The following is a 19,404-nucleotide window of genomic DNA, read 5'->3' on the forward strand; positions in this document are numbered from 1 at the left end:
TATATTCAATTTCCTGCTCAGCCAATTTACACCTTTCTACATTCATGTGATATGGGTGTTGTTTAATCGGTTTGGCTTGACCAATATCTACGTCATGTACTGCGACCGTGGTTTACTTGGGAGCATCAGGAAATAAATCTTTAAAATTCAGAATTAATTCCTTCAGCTGTTGTTGTTGCTTTGGCTGCAGATGAGCCAACTTGTTGTCAATGTTTTCGAGAACAACCGAGTTCATTAGCCTAACCAGGACCATGTTTGGCTTGTGAAAAGTCTCCGACGAGTCAATTGTTTCATTCTCAGGGTTGCCAGATTGATATGTTTGACAACATTCACTGATGGTGCCTGCTTGTCAGAATAAGGCTTTATCATATTGATGTGTACTACCTGTGTTAGTTTACATCGGTCGTGTGTTTTAATAACATAATTCACATCATTAATTTGAGAGACTATTTCATACAGTCCATTGAATTTCGCCTGAAGTGGATTTGTCAACATTGGAGATAAGGCAAGCACATTATCCCTCACCTTGTATTTTCTTTTGTTTTGGTCCGCTTATCAAACCAACACTTCATTTTGTTTTGAGAAATCTTCAAGTTTTGTCTTGCCAGATGACAGGCTTGGTATAGTTTATTTTTGAACTTCAAAACATAGTCTAACAAGTTAACATGTACATCCCCATCAATCCACTGTTCCTTTAAAAAGGTCAAAGGTCCCCTCACGCTATGACCAAATACAAGTTCAAATGGACTAAAGCCCAGTGACTCCTGTACCAACTCTCTTAAGCCTGATTTATACTTGTGCGTAAAGTGTACGCCATAGGCATCACGTACCCTACACCGTACCCACGCTGTAGGCACCACGTACCCTACGCTGTACCCTCGCTGTACCCTACGCTGTTGGGTGACATGCACCTCCTCTAAAAGGTAACTCACGCATTGCGGCGACGCAGACCGCAACAACTGTGATTGGTCCGCTTGGTAGCATCGCATTTCTGGTTGCTTTACTCCGCCATGTCTGTACACTGATGCGAAATAAATGGTTGGAGACAATGAACCAAATCGTCAAATCTACCTGCCGACATGGGAAAATATTTGAAATGCATTTCCTCGTCCATGTCTCTCACGAAGAAGCTCAACAGTGTCAGAGAAACCCCACCGCCAACTTGCGTTTTGGTGGTGAAGTGCATAGCGATGCAGACACAACTACGCATGCTTGCTACGGCGTAGGGCTACGCAAAAATTAAATCGGGCCTACGGTGTAGGATATGGCATATCCCGAATGCACAAGTATAAATCAGCCTTTAGCATGAACAAAAGCAAATGTATTCCTTCATCCCAGTCTTTTCCATTTTCAACACAGTATGCCTTAATCATTGTTTTGACAGTAGAATTAAATCCTTCTAAAACCCCTTGTGATTCTGGATGGTACGCAGACAATGTAATTTGTTTAGCTCCCAGTTCATAAACTACCTGCTGGAATAATCCAGATGCAAAATTACTTCCTTGATCAGACTGGATTTCTTAAGGCAAACCAAATAAAGTAAAAAATTTATTAGAGCCTTCGCCAGTTTTAGCTTTAATATTTCTGAGAAGTATTGCCTCTGAGAATCTGGATGCAGTACACATAATAGTTAGCAAATACTGATGGACAGCTTTAGTCTTTGGCAATGGGCCGCACAATCCACTATAAATTTGGAACAGGGTTCTCCGAATGCAGGTATAGGCCGGAGTGCGGCCACTGGGGTAACCTGATTAGGTTTACCCACAACTTGACAAGTGTGACAGGATCTGCAAAAGGTCACAACACCTTTCCTCAAATTAGGCCAGTAAAATTCTTTCATAATCCTGTTTACAGTTTTATTCACTCCAAAATGGCCACCTAAGGGCATACTGTGGGCCAAAGTTAAAATTTCAGTCCTGTGAACTTTAGGAACTACAACTTGGTGAATAATTGTCCATTCCTCACTCACAGGTATAGCAGGTGGCCTCCACTTCCTCATTAACACTCCATCCTTGAGATAATACCCTACTGACATTTTCTTAATCTCATCATCTGAGAGAGATGTTTTTTATAAAGCTTCAATCTCAGGGTCTCGGTTCTGTTCTGCTATAAAATTCTTCCTAGACAGGAATAAATCTTTCTCATCAGACTTACTACCTGAATCCTGTTGAAACAATGAAGGCTGAAAGGTCCCTGACAAGTCATCATAACCTGAATCCTGGTCAACCTAATTTTGGCTATCATGGGTATCAGAATCATGCTGCACAGAACCGTCTGCATTGGCAGACTTTTTAGCCATACTTGGAGTTACTGCGATAAATGTTAAAATCCATCTGTGGGTCATCAGTGGTTGGTTTAGTTGTCAACTGCACTGCAGAAACAACTTTACCATCTGCCAGGTCATTCCCTGACAGCAAAGTAACATCTTCCACTGGTAAACTGGAGCATAATCCAATCCTAACAGGTCCCGAAACCAACCCTGACTGTAAAGTTACCTTGTGCAATGGCACAGAAACAATGCTGCCCCCAATGCCTTTAATAAGATTTACCTCACCAGTGTCAGTCTCATCACCGAACTAATATAAGTGACTGAGAAGCCCCAGTATCTTGAAGAATTTTCACTGGTACCGGTGTTGACCCTTCCATTACTAATACAAACCCATCTGACATAAAATGATCGAATCCCTTCTTAACTCAGTCAGACCTCTCAGTCCTTAACTGAGCCTCAGCAGAATGTTCAGAACCCTGTGGGTTTATAGGTGCTTCAACATACTGATCACAGGCATGTGGGACTGTCTCCTTTTCCTTTTTCTTCTTCAGGACAGAACAATTAGTCATCATATGACCAGCTTTCTTACAATAGTAACAAGTAAGACCAGAATATTTCTCCTTCAACCACTTCCCTTCATCCTCACTCTTGTTACGAGTCCCAGCTTTAATTTCTGGTTTACCCTGGTTATCCTTACTATTCTTTTGGAAGCTCTTATTCTGGGTAAACTTAACGTGATGAGTTAAAAGAAACTCATCTGCTAATCTAGCAGACTCCTGCAAAGTGGCAGCGTCCTTTTCATCTCAATCTAAATCAAGGATGCACCTTTTGAATTCTTCAATTGAAACCAACTCTTTCAAGCTGTTAAAATCACCACTTAACATTTTTATATGTGCACCAGCGGTCAAAGCGCACAAACTTCTCATTAGCAAATTCCATATAAATCTGGTTCACAGATTTCTTCAAATTTCTAAACTTTTGCCTGTATGCTTCTGGGACCAACTCATAAGCTTTGAGCACAGCCTGTTTCACTATGTCATAATCAGTTGCTTCAACAACTGTCAAAGCAGAATAGGCTTGCTGAGCCTTCCCCTTAATTACACTTTGTAAGAGAATGGGCCAACCCTCTTTTGGCCACTTTAAACTCAGAGCAACCTTCTCAAAATGCTGGAAGTATTTATCAACCTCTGCCTCGTCAAATGGGGGTACCAATTTAACTTCCTGACTGGCCTCAAACTTATCACCAGAGTCTAACGCTAGACCCCTTTGCTGCAATTGCTCTATCTTTTTCAGTTTGAATATCCTCTACCTTTCTGCTTCCTCCGTTTATCTGCCTCCCTAGCCTCAATCAGCATCTGCCTGTCCACAGCCTCCGCCTGTCCACAGCCGCCATCTTTATTTTTTCTAACTTGTATGGGAGCTCAAGCTCACTAGGTTTACTTTCAGGAAACACCAACAACTCCTCCACTTTAAACACACCCTCAGATACATAATACTCAGCTATTATCCTCTGCATCTGTGACCTCCTCATTGTCAATTTCATCTTAGCAAGTTTTAACCTTCCAGCAATACTCAATAACTCAATCCTTCTGGCATCCTCTAATGCCTCAGAGGTTGGCGCTTCCAGACATCTATCAACATGCATTGCTTCTGATTTCCTACACACAAATAAATCAAAAGGGATTTCACCAATGAAGTCGAGAAGTAATCTATATGCCCCCAAATCTGTTCATATCCAGGACGCAGGCCCCAATTTTTTTACGAACCGTAATGCTTTAGAAATGAACCAGCAGCAATATACTACACCTGGAGTCTGGTTTTGATGTTAAAACCACTATCTTTATTAGTATCTGCTTATAATATAGTAACTTAAGCAAGATAAACAATAGTTAACAGAGGTATGTGTACATATGTGTGTAAATATAACTCCCAGCCTACTGAGCTCGGGGGAAACAAGGCTTGGAGTCTTGAGACGGTAAAGTATGAAAGTTCAGTTCAACCACAGAATAGGTGATGAGAGAGAGATATTTGTAATCCAGGGTAAATGTCGAGAGAAGGCAATTATGTCGAATTCCACAGTATCCATGGTGGTAAAACGAGAGAACAGTCACTGTAGAATTTATCCATCATTGTTCCAAATCCACATACGAATTATCACCAAAAGTAACTTGTCACAAGGGGTATCGTCTTCAAGTGAATTACCACACCACACCCAGGCAAGGGTTAACACATAAGTGGTCTTCACAGGATACCCCAAATCAGATCCACTCCAATGGATCAAACGAGGTGACAACCACACATTCGATGTCCCACCCTTGTGGGCATAGGAAAGTTCTAAACAGTGACCCATGGCCACTAGTTCCCTTGTTTCGATCCTTGCATTTTTCCTCCTTCATCTCCACCTGACTCTGAGTGACTGTGTCCTCGGTTAAAACTAAACAAGCTGTGAGCAATGTAAACGAGATGCAAGTCAGACTGATTCGCCTTAATCTCTCTCCCTCTTAGAATGACAGCCCACAGCAAATGAAACCTAGGGATTCATAACAACGGTCACTCCCCATTGTGAACTGACTGGTGTGCCAGTAGTTGGGATGACTGAGTGAATCCCTTCCCACATTCCTTGCAGGTGAATAGCTTCTCCCCCGTGTGAACTCGCTGATGACTCTGTAGGGTGAATGATCGAGTGAATCTCTTCCCACATTCTGAGCAGGTAAACGGCTTCTCCCCGGTGTGAACTCGCTGATGTACCAGTAGGGCTGAAGAGTGAGTGAATCTCTTCCCACATTCTGAGCAGGTGAATGGCTTCTCTCCAGTGTGAACTCGCTGATGACTCTGTAGGTTGGATGACTGAGTGAATCCCTTCCCACAGACTGAACAGGTGAACGGCTTCTCCCCAGTGTGAACTCGCTGATGACTCTGTAGATCGGATGACCGAGTGAATCTCTTCCCACAGACTGAGCAGGTGAATGGCTTCTCCCCAGTCTGATCTCGTTGATGACTCTGTAGGTCGGATAACCGAGTGAATCCCTTCCCACAGACTGAGCAGGTGAATGGCTTCTCCCCAGTGTGAACTCGCTGATGACTCTGTAGGTTGGATAACTGAGTAAATCTCTTCTCACATTCTGAGCAGGTGAATGGCTTCTCCCCAGTGTGAACTCGCTGATGACTCTGTAGGTGGGATGACTCAGAGAATCTCTTCCCACATTCTGAGCAGGTGAACGGCTTCTCCCCAGTGTGAACTCGCTGATGACTTTGTAGGTGGGTTGACCGACTGAATCTCTTCGGACAAACTGAGCAGGTGAATGGCTTCTCCCCAGTGTAAACTCGCTGATGTACCAGTAGGCTGGAAGAGTGAGTGAATCTCTTCCCGCAGACTGAGCAGGTGAACGGCTTATCCCCAGTGTGAACTCGCTGATGACTCTGTAGGTTGGATAACTGAACGAATCCCTTCCCACATTCTGAGCAGGTGAACAGCTTCTCTCCGGTGTGAAGTCGCTGATGATTCTGTAGGTGGGATGACTGAGTGAATCCCTTCCCACATTCTGAGCAGGTGAACAGCTTCTCTCCAGTGTGAACTCGCTGATGACTCTGTAAGTGGGATGACCGAGTGAATCTCTTCCCACAGACTGAGCAGGTGAACGGCTTATCCCCAGTGTGAACTCGCTGATGACTCTGTAGGTTGGATGAATGAGTGAATGTCTTCCCACATTCTGAGCAGGTGAATGGCTTCTCCCCAGTGTGAACTAGCTGATGACTCTGTAGGTGGGACGACTGAGTGAATCCCTTCCCACATTCTGAGCAGGTGAACGGCTTCTCCCCAGTGTGAACTCGCTGATGATTCTGTAGGTGGGATAACCGACTGAATCTCTTCCCACATTCTGAGCAGGTGAACAGCTTCTCCCCAGTGTGAAGTCGCTGATGACTCTGTAGGTGGGATAACCGAGTGAATCTCTTCCCACATTCTGAGCAGCTGAATGGCTTCTCCCCAGTGTGAACTCGCTGGTGAGCCATTAGGTTAGATGACTCACTGAATCCTTTCCCAGCAATTCAGCAGATGACCAACCTCTACCCAGTGTGAACTGACTGGTGTGTCCGCAGGTGGGAAGACCGACTGTATCCTTTCTCACACAAAGAACAGATGAATGGCCTTGTCCAGTGTGAACTTGCTGATGTACCTTCAATTGAGATAACCGAGTGAATCCATTCCCATTGTCTGAGTAGGAGAACGGCCTTTCTCCTGTGTAAGATGACGGGTGTGTCAGTTGGTCAGATGACCGAGAGAATCCCTCCCCACAGTCTGAACAGGAAGGATGGTCGATCCCTTGCTCCACTTCTTAGGTATCTAGACAGAGTCAGCAAAACTGGTGTGCCGTGTTTGAGATTGCTGGAAGCAAATTCCTCCTCGTTTTTAACCTGTAAAAAGATTTACAAAATCCATCAATGGGTGTAGGACAACATTTCAGGTGAGATTACTTGAGTTGCCAAGGTGTGATCTGGTATCATACTGTTACAGTGAGGTTCAACCCAAGTTGGACAGAGAAATCATCTTCTGACTGGTATCTGGAATGGCCATCAATTCCCTGATGCTCTTCCTGTCTCTATAAGAATGGGACATTTCTGCCGTCTCCAATCTGTGACTTGGCTCAGTTTGATTCTCTCCATTGGCGTTATTCCCTGTTCCTGCTGAGCAGCATGGGTGCCTGGCCCCACAGTAACTGAAACACTCTCACGCAAATAGTCTTTCTTGACATGCATTTGGGATTTTCTTTTATGTATTATTAACTTAAAGTGCCACAGTTTTAACACCATATAAAAAATTCCTGCTGAGATGAATGGTTGGTCCACACAACTGTTAAAAGGACTTGGAGTGAATTTTTGTATTATTTCAGGTTCTTGTCACAGTCATAGAAAATTACAACACAGAAACAGGCCCTTTGGACCATCTAGTTTGTGCTGAACTATTTAAACTGCCCAGTCCCATACCCCTACCATCCAGGTACCTATAGAAACCTCTTAAATGTTGAAATTGAGCTCACATTCAGCACTTGTGCTGGCTGCTCATTCCACACCCGGATGACCGTCTGTGTGAAGAAATTTCCCCTCATGTTCCCCTTAATGTTTCACCTTTCACCCTTAACCCATGGCCTCCAGTTGTAGTCCCACACCATCTCAGTGGTAAAAGCCAGCTTGCATTTACCCTATCTATAACCCTCATAATTGTCATATACTCCATCAAATCTCCACTCAATCTTCTACGTTCCAAGGAATAAAGTCCTGACCGTTTAATCTTTCCCTATAACCCAAGTCCTTCAGACCTGGCAACATCTTTGTGAATTTTCTCTCAACTCTTTCAACCTCTTTTACATCTTCCTGTAGGTTGCTGACCAAAACTGCACACAATTCTCCAAATTAGGCCTTACCATCGTCTTGTACAATGTCAACAAAACATCCATCTCCTGTACTCAGTACTTTGGTTCATGAAGGCCAATTTGCCAAAATCTTTCTTTCTGTCCCTATCTAACTGTGACACCACTTTCAGTGAATTATAGACCTGTATTCCCAGATCCCTTCCTTCTACAGCACTCCTCAGTGCCTGACCATTCCCTGTGTAAGACCAAAATGCAACACCTCACACTTGTCTCCATTAAATTCCATTTTGCATTTCTTCACCCATTTTTCCATCTGGTCCAGATCGCACTGCAAGCCATGATAGTCTTCCTTGCTGTCCACTACACCCCATTCTTGGTGCCATCGACAAATTTGCTGATCCAGCTAACCATGTTAACATTCAGATTACTGATATAGGTGACAAACAACAACAGATCCAGCTCTAATCCCTGTGGCACACCACTAGTTACAGGCCTCCGGTCACAGAGGCAACCATCTGCTGCCACACACTGGCTTCTCCCAAAGACAGTGACTCATCCAAATTACTATCTCATCTTGAATGCTGAGTGACTAAACCTCCGTGACCAACCTCCCATATGAGACTTTGTCAAGTGCCTTGTTAAAGTCCATGTAGACAACATCCACTGCCTTGCCTTCATCCACTTTCCTGATAACTTCCTCGAGAGACTCTAGAAGATTGGTTAGACATAACCTACCATGCACAAAGCCATACTGTCTATCCTTAATCAGTCCACATCGATCCAAATACTTGTACATCCGTCTCCAATAACTTTCTCACTACTGACGTCGGGCTCACCAATGTATAATTTCTAGTTTATTTTTAGAGCCTTTCTTGAACAGCGGAACAACATTGGCTGTCCTCCAATCCTCCAGTGCCTCACCAGTCTCTAAGGATCATTTAAATATCTGTGCTTGAGCCCCGACAATTTCTGCACTTGTCTTCTGCAGAGTCCCTGGGAACAACTTGTCAGGCCCTGGGGATTGATCCACGCTAATTTGCCTTAAGACAGCAAACACCTCCACCTCTGTAATCTGTGCAGGGTCCAGGAAGTTGATGCTGCTTTGCCTCATTTCTATAGACCCTGTGACCATCTCCTGAGTAAATACAGATGCAGAAAAGATCTCCCCCATCTGTTTTGTCTCCTCATATGGATTACCATTCTGATCTTCCACAGGATTAATTTTTTCCCTTGCAATCTTTTTCCTCTGAACATATCTGCAGAATCCATGAGAATTCTCCTTCACCTTGTCTGCAGGGGCAATCTCATGCCTTCTTTTATTTCTTTCATAAGTGTTCACTTGAATTTCCTGTACTTCATAAGTACCCCAACTGTTCCTGTCTTCCTGTACCTGGTGTGCACCTCCTTGTTTTTATTGATTTGGGCGAGGAAAGCCAAAGGAGTGATAGAGCTGTATGGTGGGAGGTGGGGTAAGAGGGGTTAGACTAAAGTTGAAGGGGGAATGGGAACCTGTGGAAAGCGGCCAGTGAGTGAGTGTGCCAGTGAAGGAGTGGAGCTTTGAGGCTTTGACTCGAGAGATTCTGGCAGTTTTGGGCAGTTGGGCTGTGCAGTCAAGTCAATCAAGATTTAAATTGATCAGCAGAAAGCCGTTGATTAGACAGTCAAGATTTGAATAGCTCAGACTCAGCAGAAAGCAGCTGATTGGGCAGTTGAGGACAGATGACCAAGTATTTTGAAAAGCTTAACCAGATAAATAGACGGGTAGCTCAAGCAAAGCGGACAGTGAGTGAGTGGGCCAGTGAAGGAGTGGAGCTTTGAGGCTTTGACTCGAGTGGCTTCGACGAGAAGAGGCGGAGGACCAGCTTGCTCGCAGTTAGTCTTTTCAATGTCTCCTGAGATGGTGATGTGCCTCCCATGTGAGATCTGGCAGTCTTGGGGAAACGCCCCTCTCCCGGAGAGTCACATCTGCCAGAAGTGCATATGGCTGAGTGATCTGGAAGACCGTGTAAGGAATCTGGAGCAACAGCTGGATGACGCTCGACACGTAGGAGAGACTGAGGCAGTCATAGATGAGAGCTACATGGAAGTAGTCACACCTAGGCTGTCAGAAGCAGGTCGTTGGGTGACAGTCAGAGGGGGGAAAGCGAAGGTGAGCAGACAGGTAGTGCAGAGCACCCCTGTAGCCATTCCCCTGAATAATAAGTTTACTGTCCTGGATACTGTTATCGGGGACAACCGACCAGGTGTGAGCCACGGTGGCAGGGCCTCTGGCACTGAGTCTGACCCGGTGGTGCAAAGCGTGGGACGGAGAAGAGGAGAGCTGTCGTCATTGGAGACTCTATAGTCAGGGGAGCAGACAGGAGATATTGTGGACGTGAAAAGGAGACCCGCATGGTTTGTTGCCTCCCGGGTGCCAGGGTCCAGGATGTCTCTGACCAGGTGCACGACATCCTGGTATGAGAGGGAAAGCAACCAGAAGTCGTGATACATGTTGGGACCAACGACATAGGCAGGAAGAGGGATGAGGTCCTGAAATGTGAGTTTCGGGAACTAGGCAGAAGGCTGAAGAACAGGACCTCAAGGGTGGCATTCTCAGGATTGCTGCCAGTGCTACGTGACAGTGATGGTAAGAATTGGAGGAGATGGCAGTTGAATGTGTGGCTGAGGAGTAGGTGCAGGGAGCAGGGTTTTAGATTTTCGGCTCATTGGGATCTCTTCTGGGGAAGGTGGGACCTGTACAGCTTGGATGGCTTGCACCTGAACTCGTGGGGGAGCAATATCTTTGCAGGTAGGTTTGCTAGCATGGTTCAGGAGGGTTTAAACTAATTTGCGAGGAGGATGGGACCCGGAGTGATAGAGCAGTGAAAGAAGTGCATGGAGTAAAGCCAGATCTAACATATAGAGAGGCTTTGAGGAAAGAGAAGCAGAATAAATGGTGTAAAGACAGTAAGGTAGAAGGGCTGAAATGTGTGTACCTCAATGCAGGAAGCATCAGGAACAAAGGCGATGAACTGAGAGCTTGGATACATACATGGAATTATGATGTAGTGGCCATTACAGAGAATTGGTTGGCACCAGGGCAGGAATGGATTCTCAATATTCCTGGATTTCAGTGCTTTAAAAGGGATAGAGAGGGTGGAAAAAGGGGAGGAGGGGTGGTATTACTGGTCAGGCATAGTATTACTGCTACAGAAAGGGTGGGTAATGTAGCAGGATCCTCTTTTGAGTCAGTATGGGTGGAAGTCAGGAACAGGAAGGGATCAGTTACTCTACTGGGGGTATTCTATAGGCCCCCTGATAGCAGCAGAGATACAGAGGTGCAGACTGGGAGGCAGATTTTGGAAAGGTGCAAAAATAACAGGGTTGAGATCATGGGTGACTTTAACTTCCCGAATATTGATTGGCACCTGAGTAGTTCCAAGGGTTTAGATGGGGCAGAATTTGTGAAGTGGGTCCAGGACGGATTCCTGTCACAGTTTGTGGATAGGCCGACTAAGGGGAATGCCATACTAGATCTAGTACTAGGTAATGAACCGGGTCAGGTCACAGATCTCTCAATGGGTGAGCATCTGGGGGACAGTGACCACTGCTCCCTGGCCTTTAGCATTATCATGGAAAAGGATAGAATCTGAGAGGGCAGGAAAAATTTAAATTGGGGAACAGCAAATTATGAGGCTATAAGGCTAGAACTTGCAGGTGTGAATTGGGATGATGTTTTTGCAGGGAAATTTACTACGGACATGTGGTCAATGTTTAGAGATCTCTTGCGGGATGTTAGGGATAAATTTGTCCCGGTGAGGAAGATAAAGAATGGTAGGGTGAAGGAACCATGGGTGACAAGTGAGGTGGAACATCTAGTCGGGTGGAAGAAATCAGCATACATGAGGTTTAGATGGGTCTATTGAGGAATATAGGGAAGCAAGAAGGGAGCTTAAGGAGGGGCTGAGAAGAGCAAGAAGGGGGCAGGAGAAGGCCTTGGGTTGTAGGGTAAAGGAAACCCCCAAGGCATTCTTCAACTGTATGAAGGAAAAAAGGATGACAGGAGTGAAGGTAGGACCGATTAGAGATAAAGTTGGGAAGATGTGCCTGGAGGCTGTGGAAGTGAGCGAGGTCCTCAATGAATACTTCTCTTCGGTATTCACCAATGAGAGGGAACGATGATGGTGAGGACAATATGAGTGAGGTTGATGTTCTGGAGCATGTTGATATTAAGGGAGAGGAGGTGTTGGAGTTGTTAAAATACATTAGGATGTGTAAGTCCTGGGGGCCTGATGGAATATTCCCCAGGCTGCTTAACGAGGCGAGGGAAGAGATTGCTAAGCCTCTGGCTAGGATCTTTATGTCCTCGTTGTCCACGGGAATGGTACCGGAGGACTGGAGGGAGGCGAATGTTATCTCCTTGTTCAAAAAAGGTAGTAGGGATAGTCTGGGTAATTATAGACCAGTGAGCCTTACGTCTGTGGTGGGAAAGCTGTTGGAAAATATTCTTAGAGATAGGATCTCTGGGCATTTGGAGAATCATGGTCTGATCAGGGACAGTCAGAATGGCTTTGTGAAGGGCAGATCGTGTCTAACAAGCCTGATAGAGTTCTTTGAGGAGGTGACCAGGCATATAGATGAATGTATTGCAGTGGATGTGATCTATATGTATTTTAGTAAGGCATTTGATAAGGTTCCACACTGTAGGCTTATTCAGAAAGTCAGAAGGCGTGGGATCCAGGGAAGTTTGGCCAGGTGAATTCAGAAGAGGCTTGCCTGCAGAAGGCAGAGGGTGGTGGTGCAGGGAGTACATTCAGATTGGAGGATTGTGACTACTGGTGTCCCACAAGGATCTGTTCTGGGACCTCTACTTTTCGTGATTTTTATTAACGACCTGGATGTGGGGGTAGAAGGGTGGGTTGGCAAGTTTGCAGATGACACAAAGTTCGTGGTATTGTAGAGAGTGTAGATGATTGTCAAAGATTGCAGAGAGACATTGATAAGATGCAGAAATGGGCTGTGAAGTCGCAGATGGAGTTCAACTCGGAGGAGTGTGAGGTGGTACACTTTGGAAGGACAAACTCCAAGGCAGAGTACAAAGTAAATGGCAGGATACTTGGTAGTGTGGAGGAGCAGAGGGATCTGGGGGTACATGTCCACAGATCCCTGAAAGTTGCCTCACAGGTGGATAGGGTAGTTAAGAAAGCTTATGGGGTGTTAGCTTTCATAAGTCGAGGGATAGAGTTTAAGAGCCGCGATGTAATGATACAGCTCTATAAAACTCTGGTTAGGCCACACTTGGAGTACTGTGTCCAGTTCTGGTCGCCTCATTACAGTAAGTATGTGGAAGCATTGGAAAGGGTACAGAGGAGATTTACCAGGATGCTGCCTGGTTTAGAGAGTATGAATTATGATCAGAGATTAAGGGAGCTAGGGCTTTACTCTTTGGAGAGAGGGAGGATGAGGGGAGACATGATAGATGTGTACAAGATAATAAGAGGAATAGATAGAGTGGATAGCCAGCACCTCTTCCCCAGGGCACCACTGCTCAATACAAGAGGACATGGCTTTAAGGTAAGGGCTGGGAAGTTCAAGGGGGATATTAGAGGAAGATATTTCACTCAGAGAGTGGTTGGTGCGTGGAATGCACTGCCTAAGTCAGTGGTGGAGGCAGATACACTAGTGAAGTTTAAGAGACTACTAGACAGGTATATGGAGGAATTTAAGGTGGGGGCTTGTATGGGAGGCAGAGTTTGAGGGTCGGCACAACATTGTGGGCCGAAGGGCCTGTACTGTGCTGTACTATTCTATGTTTTATGTTCTAATAACAGAACAGAGAGTGGAGGTGTTGTGGAGATAGTGCTGTTCAGTCCTCAGACAAAGTCAGGAATGTAAAAGTTGAGCATGGTGCAGTGAATATGCTGAGGCCTGTATATTTCAATACAAGGAGCAGTGTAGGAAAGGCGGATGGGTTCAGGGCATAGATCAACAGCTGGAATTATGACACTAGGATCTGGCAACGGTGGCCTGGGACAGGCTACTTTATGGCAAAAGTGTGCTTGGTAAATGGGAGGCTTTCAAAGCAAAATTTTGAAAGTACAAAGCGGGTATGTGCTTGTTAGAATAAAAGGTAAAGATAGAAACTGTGGGGATCCTTGGTTTTCAAGAGATATTGAGACCCTGGTGAAGCGCAAAATGGAGTTGCATAACAGGGATAGGCAGGTAGGTTCTTATGGAGTATAAGAAATGCAAGAGAACACGTAAGAAATAAATCAGGATGGCTGGCCTTGCAGAAAAGATGAAGAAGAATTCTAAGGGATTCTAGAGATAGATTAAAAGCAAAAGGATTGCAAGGGACAAAGTTGGCAATGCATGTTTGGAACCAAAGCAGATGGGAATTTTTTTTTTTCACCTCTATTTACTCAGGAGAGACGCGGTTGGTGGCGTAGTGGCATCAGTGACGGACCTTGGGATGAAAGGTCCCGAGTTCGAATCCAGCCGGCTCCCCTGCACGCTTTCCATCCGTGCTGGGTTACGAGCTGGTGATCTCTTTGGAAACTCACCCAGCAGAAGGCAATGGCAAACCACCGCTGTAACTTGCCTCGTACGCAGTTCCCCACTACGTCAGAGAGGCGTAGAGGGAATCGCCCGCTAAGCGGAGAAACTCCAGATGCAATGTACCTTTCCTTTTCCTTTACGCAGGAGATGGACACAGAGCCTGTGGAAGTGTGGAAAAGCGGCATTAAAATCGTAGGCCCTGTACAGATTAAAAAAGAGGAGATGTTTGCTGTCCTGAGGCAGATCAGTATGGATAAATCTCCAGGACATGACAGGGTGCTCCCTCGGACCCTACGGTAGGCAAGTGCAGAAATTGTCAGGGCCCCAGCAGAGATAATTATATCATCCTTAGTGACAGGAGAGTAATCAGAGGATTGTAGGATAGCCAAAGTTATTTCACTGTTCAACATAGAACATGGAAATCTACAGCATATTCCAGGTCATTCAGCCCACAATGTTGTGCCAACCATGAAACTTACTCTAGAAACTGCCTAGAATTTCCCTAGCACATAGACCTCTATTTTACTGAGCTCCATGTACCTATCTAGGAGGCTGTTAAAAGACCCTATTGTATCTGCCTTTACCGCCACTGCTGGCAGTGCATTCCACACACCCACCACTCTCTGTGTAAAAAAACTTACCCCTGCCTTCCCTTCGGTACCTATTTCCAAGACCTTGAAACTATGCCCCTCGTGTTTGCCATTTCAGCCCTGGGGGAAAAAACCTCTGGCTATCCACACGATCAATACCCCTCATCATCTTATACACCTAAAAAAGGCTCTAAACATAAACAAGGAAATTATACATTCCTTTGAGGATTTGTTAGAAGTATACAAAATTATGAGGGTATAGATAGGGTAAATGCAAGCAGCTTTTTCCACTGAGGTTGGGTGGGATGGACAGAGGACATGGGTAAGAGAGGAAGGTGAAAATTTCACAGGAACATTTGGAAAAGCTGTTCGCTGAAATGGTCATGAGAGTGTGGAATGAGATGTCAGCACAAGTGGTGCACGTGAGGTCGATTTCACCATTAAGAGAAGTTTGATTGGTACCTGGATGGAAGGGGTGTGGAGGGCGATGGTGCTGGTGCAGGTAGTTGCTGTAGACGGCTTAAATATTTTCAGCATTGTCTAGATGGGACAAATGGCCTGTTTCTGCACTGAAGTTCTCCAAACTTCTTTGACAGAGAAGCTGTCCAAACTTGACTGGAAGGGGAAACTGGTAGGAGTGACAATGGAGCAGCAGCGGCTGGAGTTTCTGGCAGCAATTCGGGAGCTGAGTGCACGGCAGATACATCCCAGTGAAGCACTCTAAAGGCAGGAGGACACAACCGTGGCTGAAATGAAAAGCCAAAGCCAACATAAAAGCCAAAGAGAGGGCAGAAAGAACAAAAAATATTGGGAAACTTTTAAAAACCAACAGAAGACAGCTAAAAAAAAATCTCATGGCATTATGATCACTGGATACAAAGTGTTCCCATACAGTAATTTCTGTCACTCTCTCTGGATCATTTCCTAATAGCTTATTCCACATTTCTATGCTGGAAATTCTACGTACTGATTAAGGGCACATTTGACAAGCTCTACTCCATCTTGTCCTCTTACGGTGTGGGGTCCTAGTCAATATATGGAAATTTAAAATCGCTTACAATCTCAACCCTTGTTTCTTGGCACAGTCTGCGATCTCTCTACAAATTTGTTCCTTTAAATCCCTCACTGTTGGGTGCAAACAACTCCCAGTAACGGCTACAATATCATAATTCCCTGTCCTGGGCTCATCTGGCTTCTGCTACGATGCTTCTTGCATTGTGATATAGACAGCTTAGGAGAGTCACTGCGCCATGCTCAACCTTTTGATTACTGACTTTCTCTGAGGTCTGAACAACATCTGTCTGGTGTCAAGAAAACAACCTCTCCCTCAATCTTGCAAAAAACAAAGGAGCTGGTTGTGGACTACAGAGAAATGGAGACATCAATGGATCTGCTGTTGAAAGGGTGAACAACTTCAAATTCCTTAACATAAACATCACCAAGGATCTCACCTGGTCTGTTCATACTGGCTGTGTGGTGAGAAAGGCACAACAGCGCCTCTTTCAGCTCAGACTGTTGAAGAAGTTTGGTATGGCTCCTCAAATCCCAAGAACTTTCTACAGGGGCACAATTGAGCGCATCCTGAGAGTCTGCATCACTGCCTGGTATGTGAACAATACTTCCCTCAGTCGCAGGACTCTGCAGAGAGTGGTGCAGACAGCCCAGCCCAACTGTATATGTGAACTTTCCCCTATCCAGGATATTAACATTATTGTGTAAAAAGGTCCCATTGGATCATTGGGGAGCTGAGTCACCCCAACCACAGAATGTTGCAGCTGCTACCATCCGGGAAACACTACCACAGCATAAAAGCCAGGACCAGCAGGCTCCAGGACAGCTTCTTTCGCCAGGCCATCAGACTGATTCATTCATGCTGGTACAATTGTATTTCTATGTTACACTGAATGCCCTGTTGTACATATTAATTATTATAAGTTACTATAAATTGCACATTTAGATGAAGACGTTATGCAAAGATTTCTACTCCTCATGTATATGAAGGATGAAAGTAATAAAGTCAGTTCAATTCAATTCACCCTCTTCACTATCTGTTCTATCATTCTGGCTCCAATACTCCCTGTAACTTCAGTTTAACCACCCACCCCACAGGTATGCACTAGCAAGCCTTACCATTAGGATATTCATTCCCTTTTAGTTCTGTTCCCCAACTAACAAATCCCCTATCATCCCTTTGACTTTGGTCAGTCAGGTAATCCCCACCAAGAGTTTCTAAAGTGGTCTACCTGTTGTTGTGGGGGATGGCAACAAGAGTCTCCTGCAATGGCTGTTTACCCTCATTCCCCTTCCTGACTCTCACCCAGTTTCCTGTGTCCTGCACGTTGGGTGTAACTCACCTCTCTTCATGTCATATCAATCACCCCCTCCGACTCCTAGATGATCCAGAATTCATCCATTTCAAGTTCCAACTCCGTAAAGTGCAGGGTTACAAGCTGCAGCTGGATGCACATCTTGTAGGTGAGGGCATCGGGGACACTGGAGGTCTCCCCTCTAATTTGTAATGACTAGTGTGCGGAAAAATCTTGTGCTGTGCAATTTTTTGCCTGGTGACAATGTGTGGGCACTAAATTTTATATTTTGAGCTATTCATTTTAACAGCTAGCAAATCACTGTTAATAAAAACTTTGATGTCCTCTAGGTTTGATCAAGTTCATCTGCACTCTCACATAACCTATGTAGCGGGCCTGTAGTGGGTAATGAAGGATTTTCTCACCACAGCTTTTGCACACTGTCCATATCTGGTTTGCTTGCTAAATGATGCTATAAAAAGGCAGATTTCTAAATATCACTCCATTTCTTCCCACTTGCAAATTCTCCAGCAACTTTTGCATCACCACAATACACACAGGTAACACCAGTTTCTGTATTGTACATAAATATTTCCCCTGAACCCTCCCCCGGGTGACTGACGGTGGTGAACTCAGTGATGGCAATGCCAATGAACATGAAGGGAAGGGCAGTAGTCTGTCTCATTGGAGTCTGGCACATTTGTGATGTGAAAGCTACTTGTTGCCCAGGACAAAGGTGTTTGATATCATTATGTACCCAGAGAGAGTGGGACAAAACATGTTCTCACGGGTAGAAAGTCCAGAACAAGAGGGGTGGAACAAGCAACAGACACAAAATGCTGGGGGAACTCAGCAGGCCAGGCAGCATCTATGGAAAAGAGTACTAATGCTGAGTTCCTCCAGCAATTTGTGTGTGTTGCTCGGATTTCCAGCATCTGCAGATTTTCTCTTGTTTGTGACTGGAGGCAGAACAAAGGTGATTTTCACAACAGCTGATGTAAAAGATTTTGTTCCCTTTCTCCGAGTTCCCGATCCTTGCATTTAGACAGCTGGAGCTCAGCTCTGTCTGAGAGACCCATCGGTTCCCATTCCCTCATCAGCCGGAAGCTCCCCGGGGCCCGTGTACGGATGGTGGGGCTGAGAGAGAGGGAAGAGAGCAGGACTGTCCCGGGATTGCGGGTCACGGAGTCCGGAGTCACAGCAACTACCCGAAGTCGGTGTTGAAAACGCCGCCCGGTGAGACCCCCAACCCGGAGATCCCTTCTCACCTCAACCGATCATCCGGGGCCTTTTGTGCCCCGCGCGCTGGTGAGCTCGAGCTTGGTCGGTTTAACGGCTGGGCTACTGATCACGTGACCAGCCCCTCCCCCACCGCTGTCAACAGAGGGTTCACGCACTGCGCCATTCCCATTGGTCCGAAGTGATGTCAATCACTGATTCCAGCCAATAGCGGAGGCGAACCAGCCGAGAGGGCGTTACCCCCGCTGACTCCGTCTCCCGAACTTTCCGTCACGGCGGGACAACCGTCAAAGTAAATGTCCGCTTTCTGATTTATTTCCATTTCCCTCCGAGGGAAGTTGGGGCGTTTGTGAAGCGTCTCCTGCGGCCGGAGTCTGATGTGTCGCTGAGAGGTAGGAGGAGACCGCTCGGCCCGTCGGTTTGATGCCGGTTCCCCGGGGAGGGAGAGGATGAAGACGGTGAGAGAGGGGGCGGACAGGATGTTTGTCCCGGTGGGGACAGGAGGGGCTCATCTGTGGAAATGTCTGAGCCCACGGTGGTGGCGATTCACCACATTGGGGGGCAAACACCGGCAGACTGTTGCCCTGCAAGCGGGGCCAATGGTCCGGGCAAAGTGACAATTATTTGTGTTTTGTTGAGACTGTACCGGGAATATGGTGTAAAATCCCGCTCCCCACACTAACACGGGTCACACAGACCAAAGAACAAACTGCCGGAGGAACTCAGTGGGTCGGGCAGCATCTGTGGAGGGAAATGGACCGTCAACATTTCGGGCCGAGACCCTCCCTCTGGACTGAGAGTGGACGGGAAATAGTCCGAGAAAAGAGGTGAGGGGTGGGGATGGGGCAAGAGCTGGGGAGTGAGAGGTGGATCCAGGTGAGGGGGAGGTGGGAAGGTGGAAATAGTGACGGGGTGGGAGGTGAGTGGTTGGGGCAACACGGGGCTGCAGAAGATGGAAATTAATTCCATGGAGGATTAACAAAGAGGTTAGAGAGTATTTGTTATGGAGAGTGCAATGAAGATTCACCAGACTGATCCCTGGAGTGGTGGGGTCATCATATGAAGAAAGATCAAATGTGATAACCCTTTCATTT

General features: G+C 45.9%; 1 protein-coding gene across 5 annotated transcripts; it reads right to left on the reverse strand.

Moving 5' to 3' along the window:
- Positions 1 to 4,113: 4,113 nt before the first annotated feature.
- Positions 4,114 to 18,410, reverse strand: LOC140207489 (uncharacterized). 5 transcript variants are annotated; one of them, XM_072276011.1, is made up of 4 exons: positions 17,120 to 17,139; positions 15,228 to 15,511; positions 14,181 to 14,335; positions 4,114 to 6,682 (listed from the first exon to the last, which is right to left on the reverse strand). In XM_072276011.1, exon 4 carries the CDS (start codon positions 6,278 to 6,280, stop codon positions 4,820 to 4,822), a length of 1,461 nt encoding a protein of 486 aa, XP_072132112.1. In that variant the 5' UTR covers positions 6,281 to 6,682; positions 14,181 to 14,335; positions 15,228 to 15,511; positions 17,120 to 17,139; the 3' UTR covers positions 4,114 to 4,819. The 5 variants fall into 5 exon arrangements, with proteins under 5 accessions (XP_072132112.1, XP_072132113.1, XP_072132114.1 ...); XM_072276012.1 differs by lacking the exons at positions 15,228 to 15,511; positions 17,120 to 17,139 and adding an exon at positions 18,340 to 18,406; XM_072276013.1 differs by lacking the exons at positions 14,181 to 14,335; positions 15,228 to 15,511; positions 17,120 to 17,139 and adding an exon at positions 18,340 to 18,410.
- Between the last annotated feature and the right edge of the window lie 994 nt (positions 18,411 to 19,404).

This window comes from Mobula birostris, chromosome 13, assembly GCF_030028105.1.
Source record: "Mobula birostris isolate sMobBir1 chromosome 13, sMobBir1.hap1, whole genome shotgun sequence".
Taxonomy (NCBI): domain Eukaryota; kingdom Metazoa; phylum Chordata; class Chondrichthyes; order Myliobatiformes; family Myliobatidae; genus Mobula; species Mobula birostris.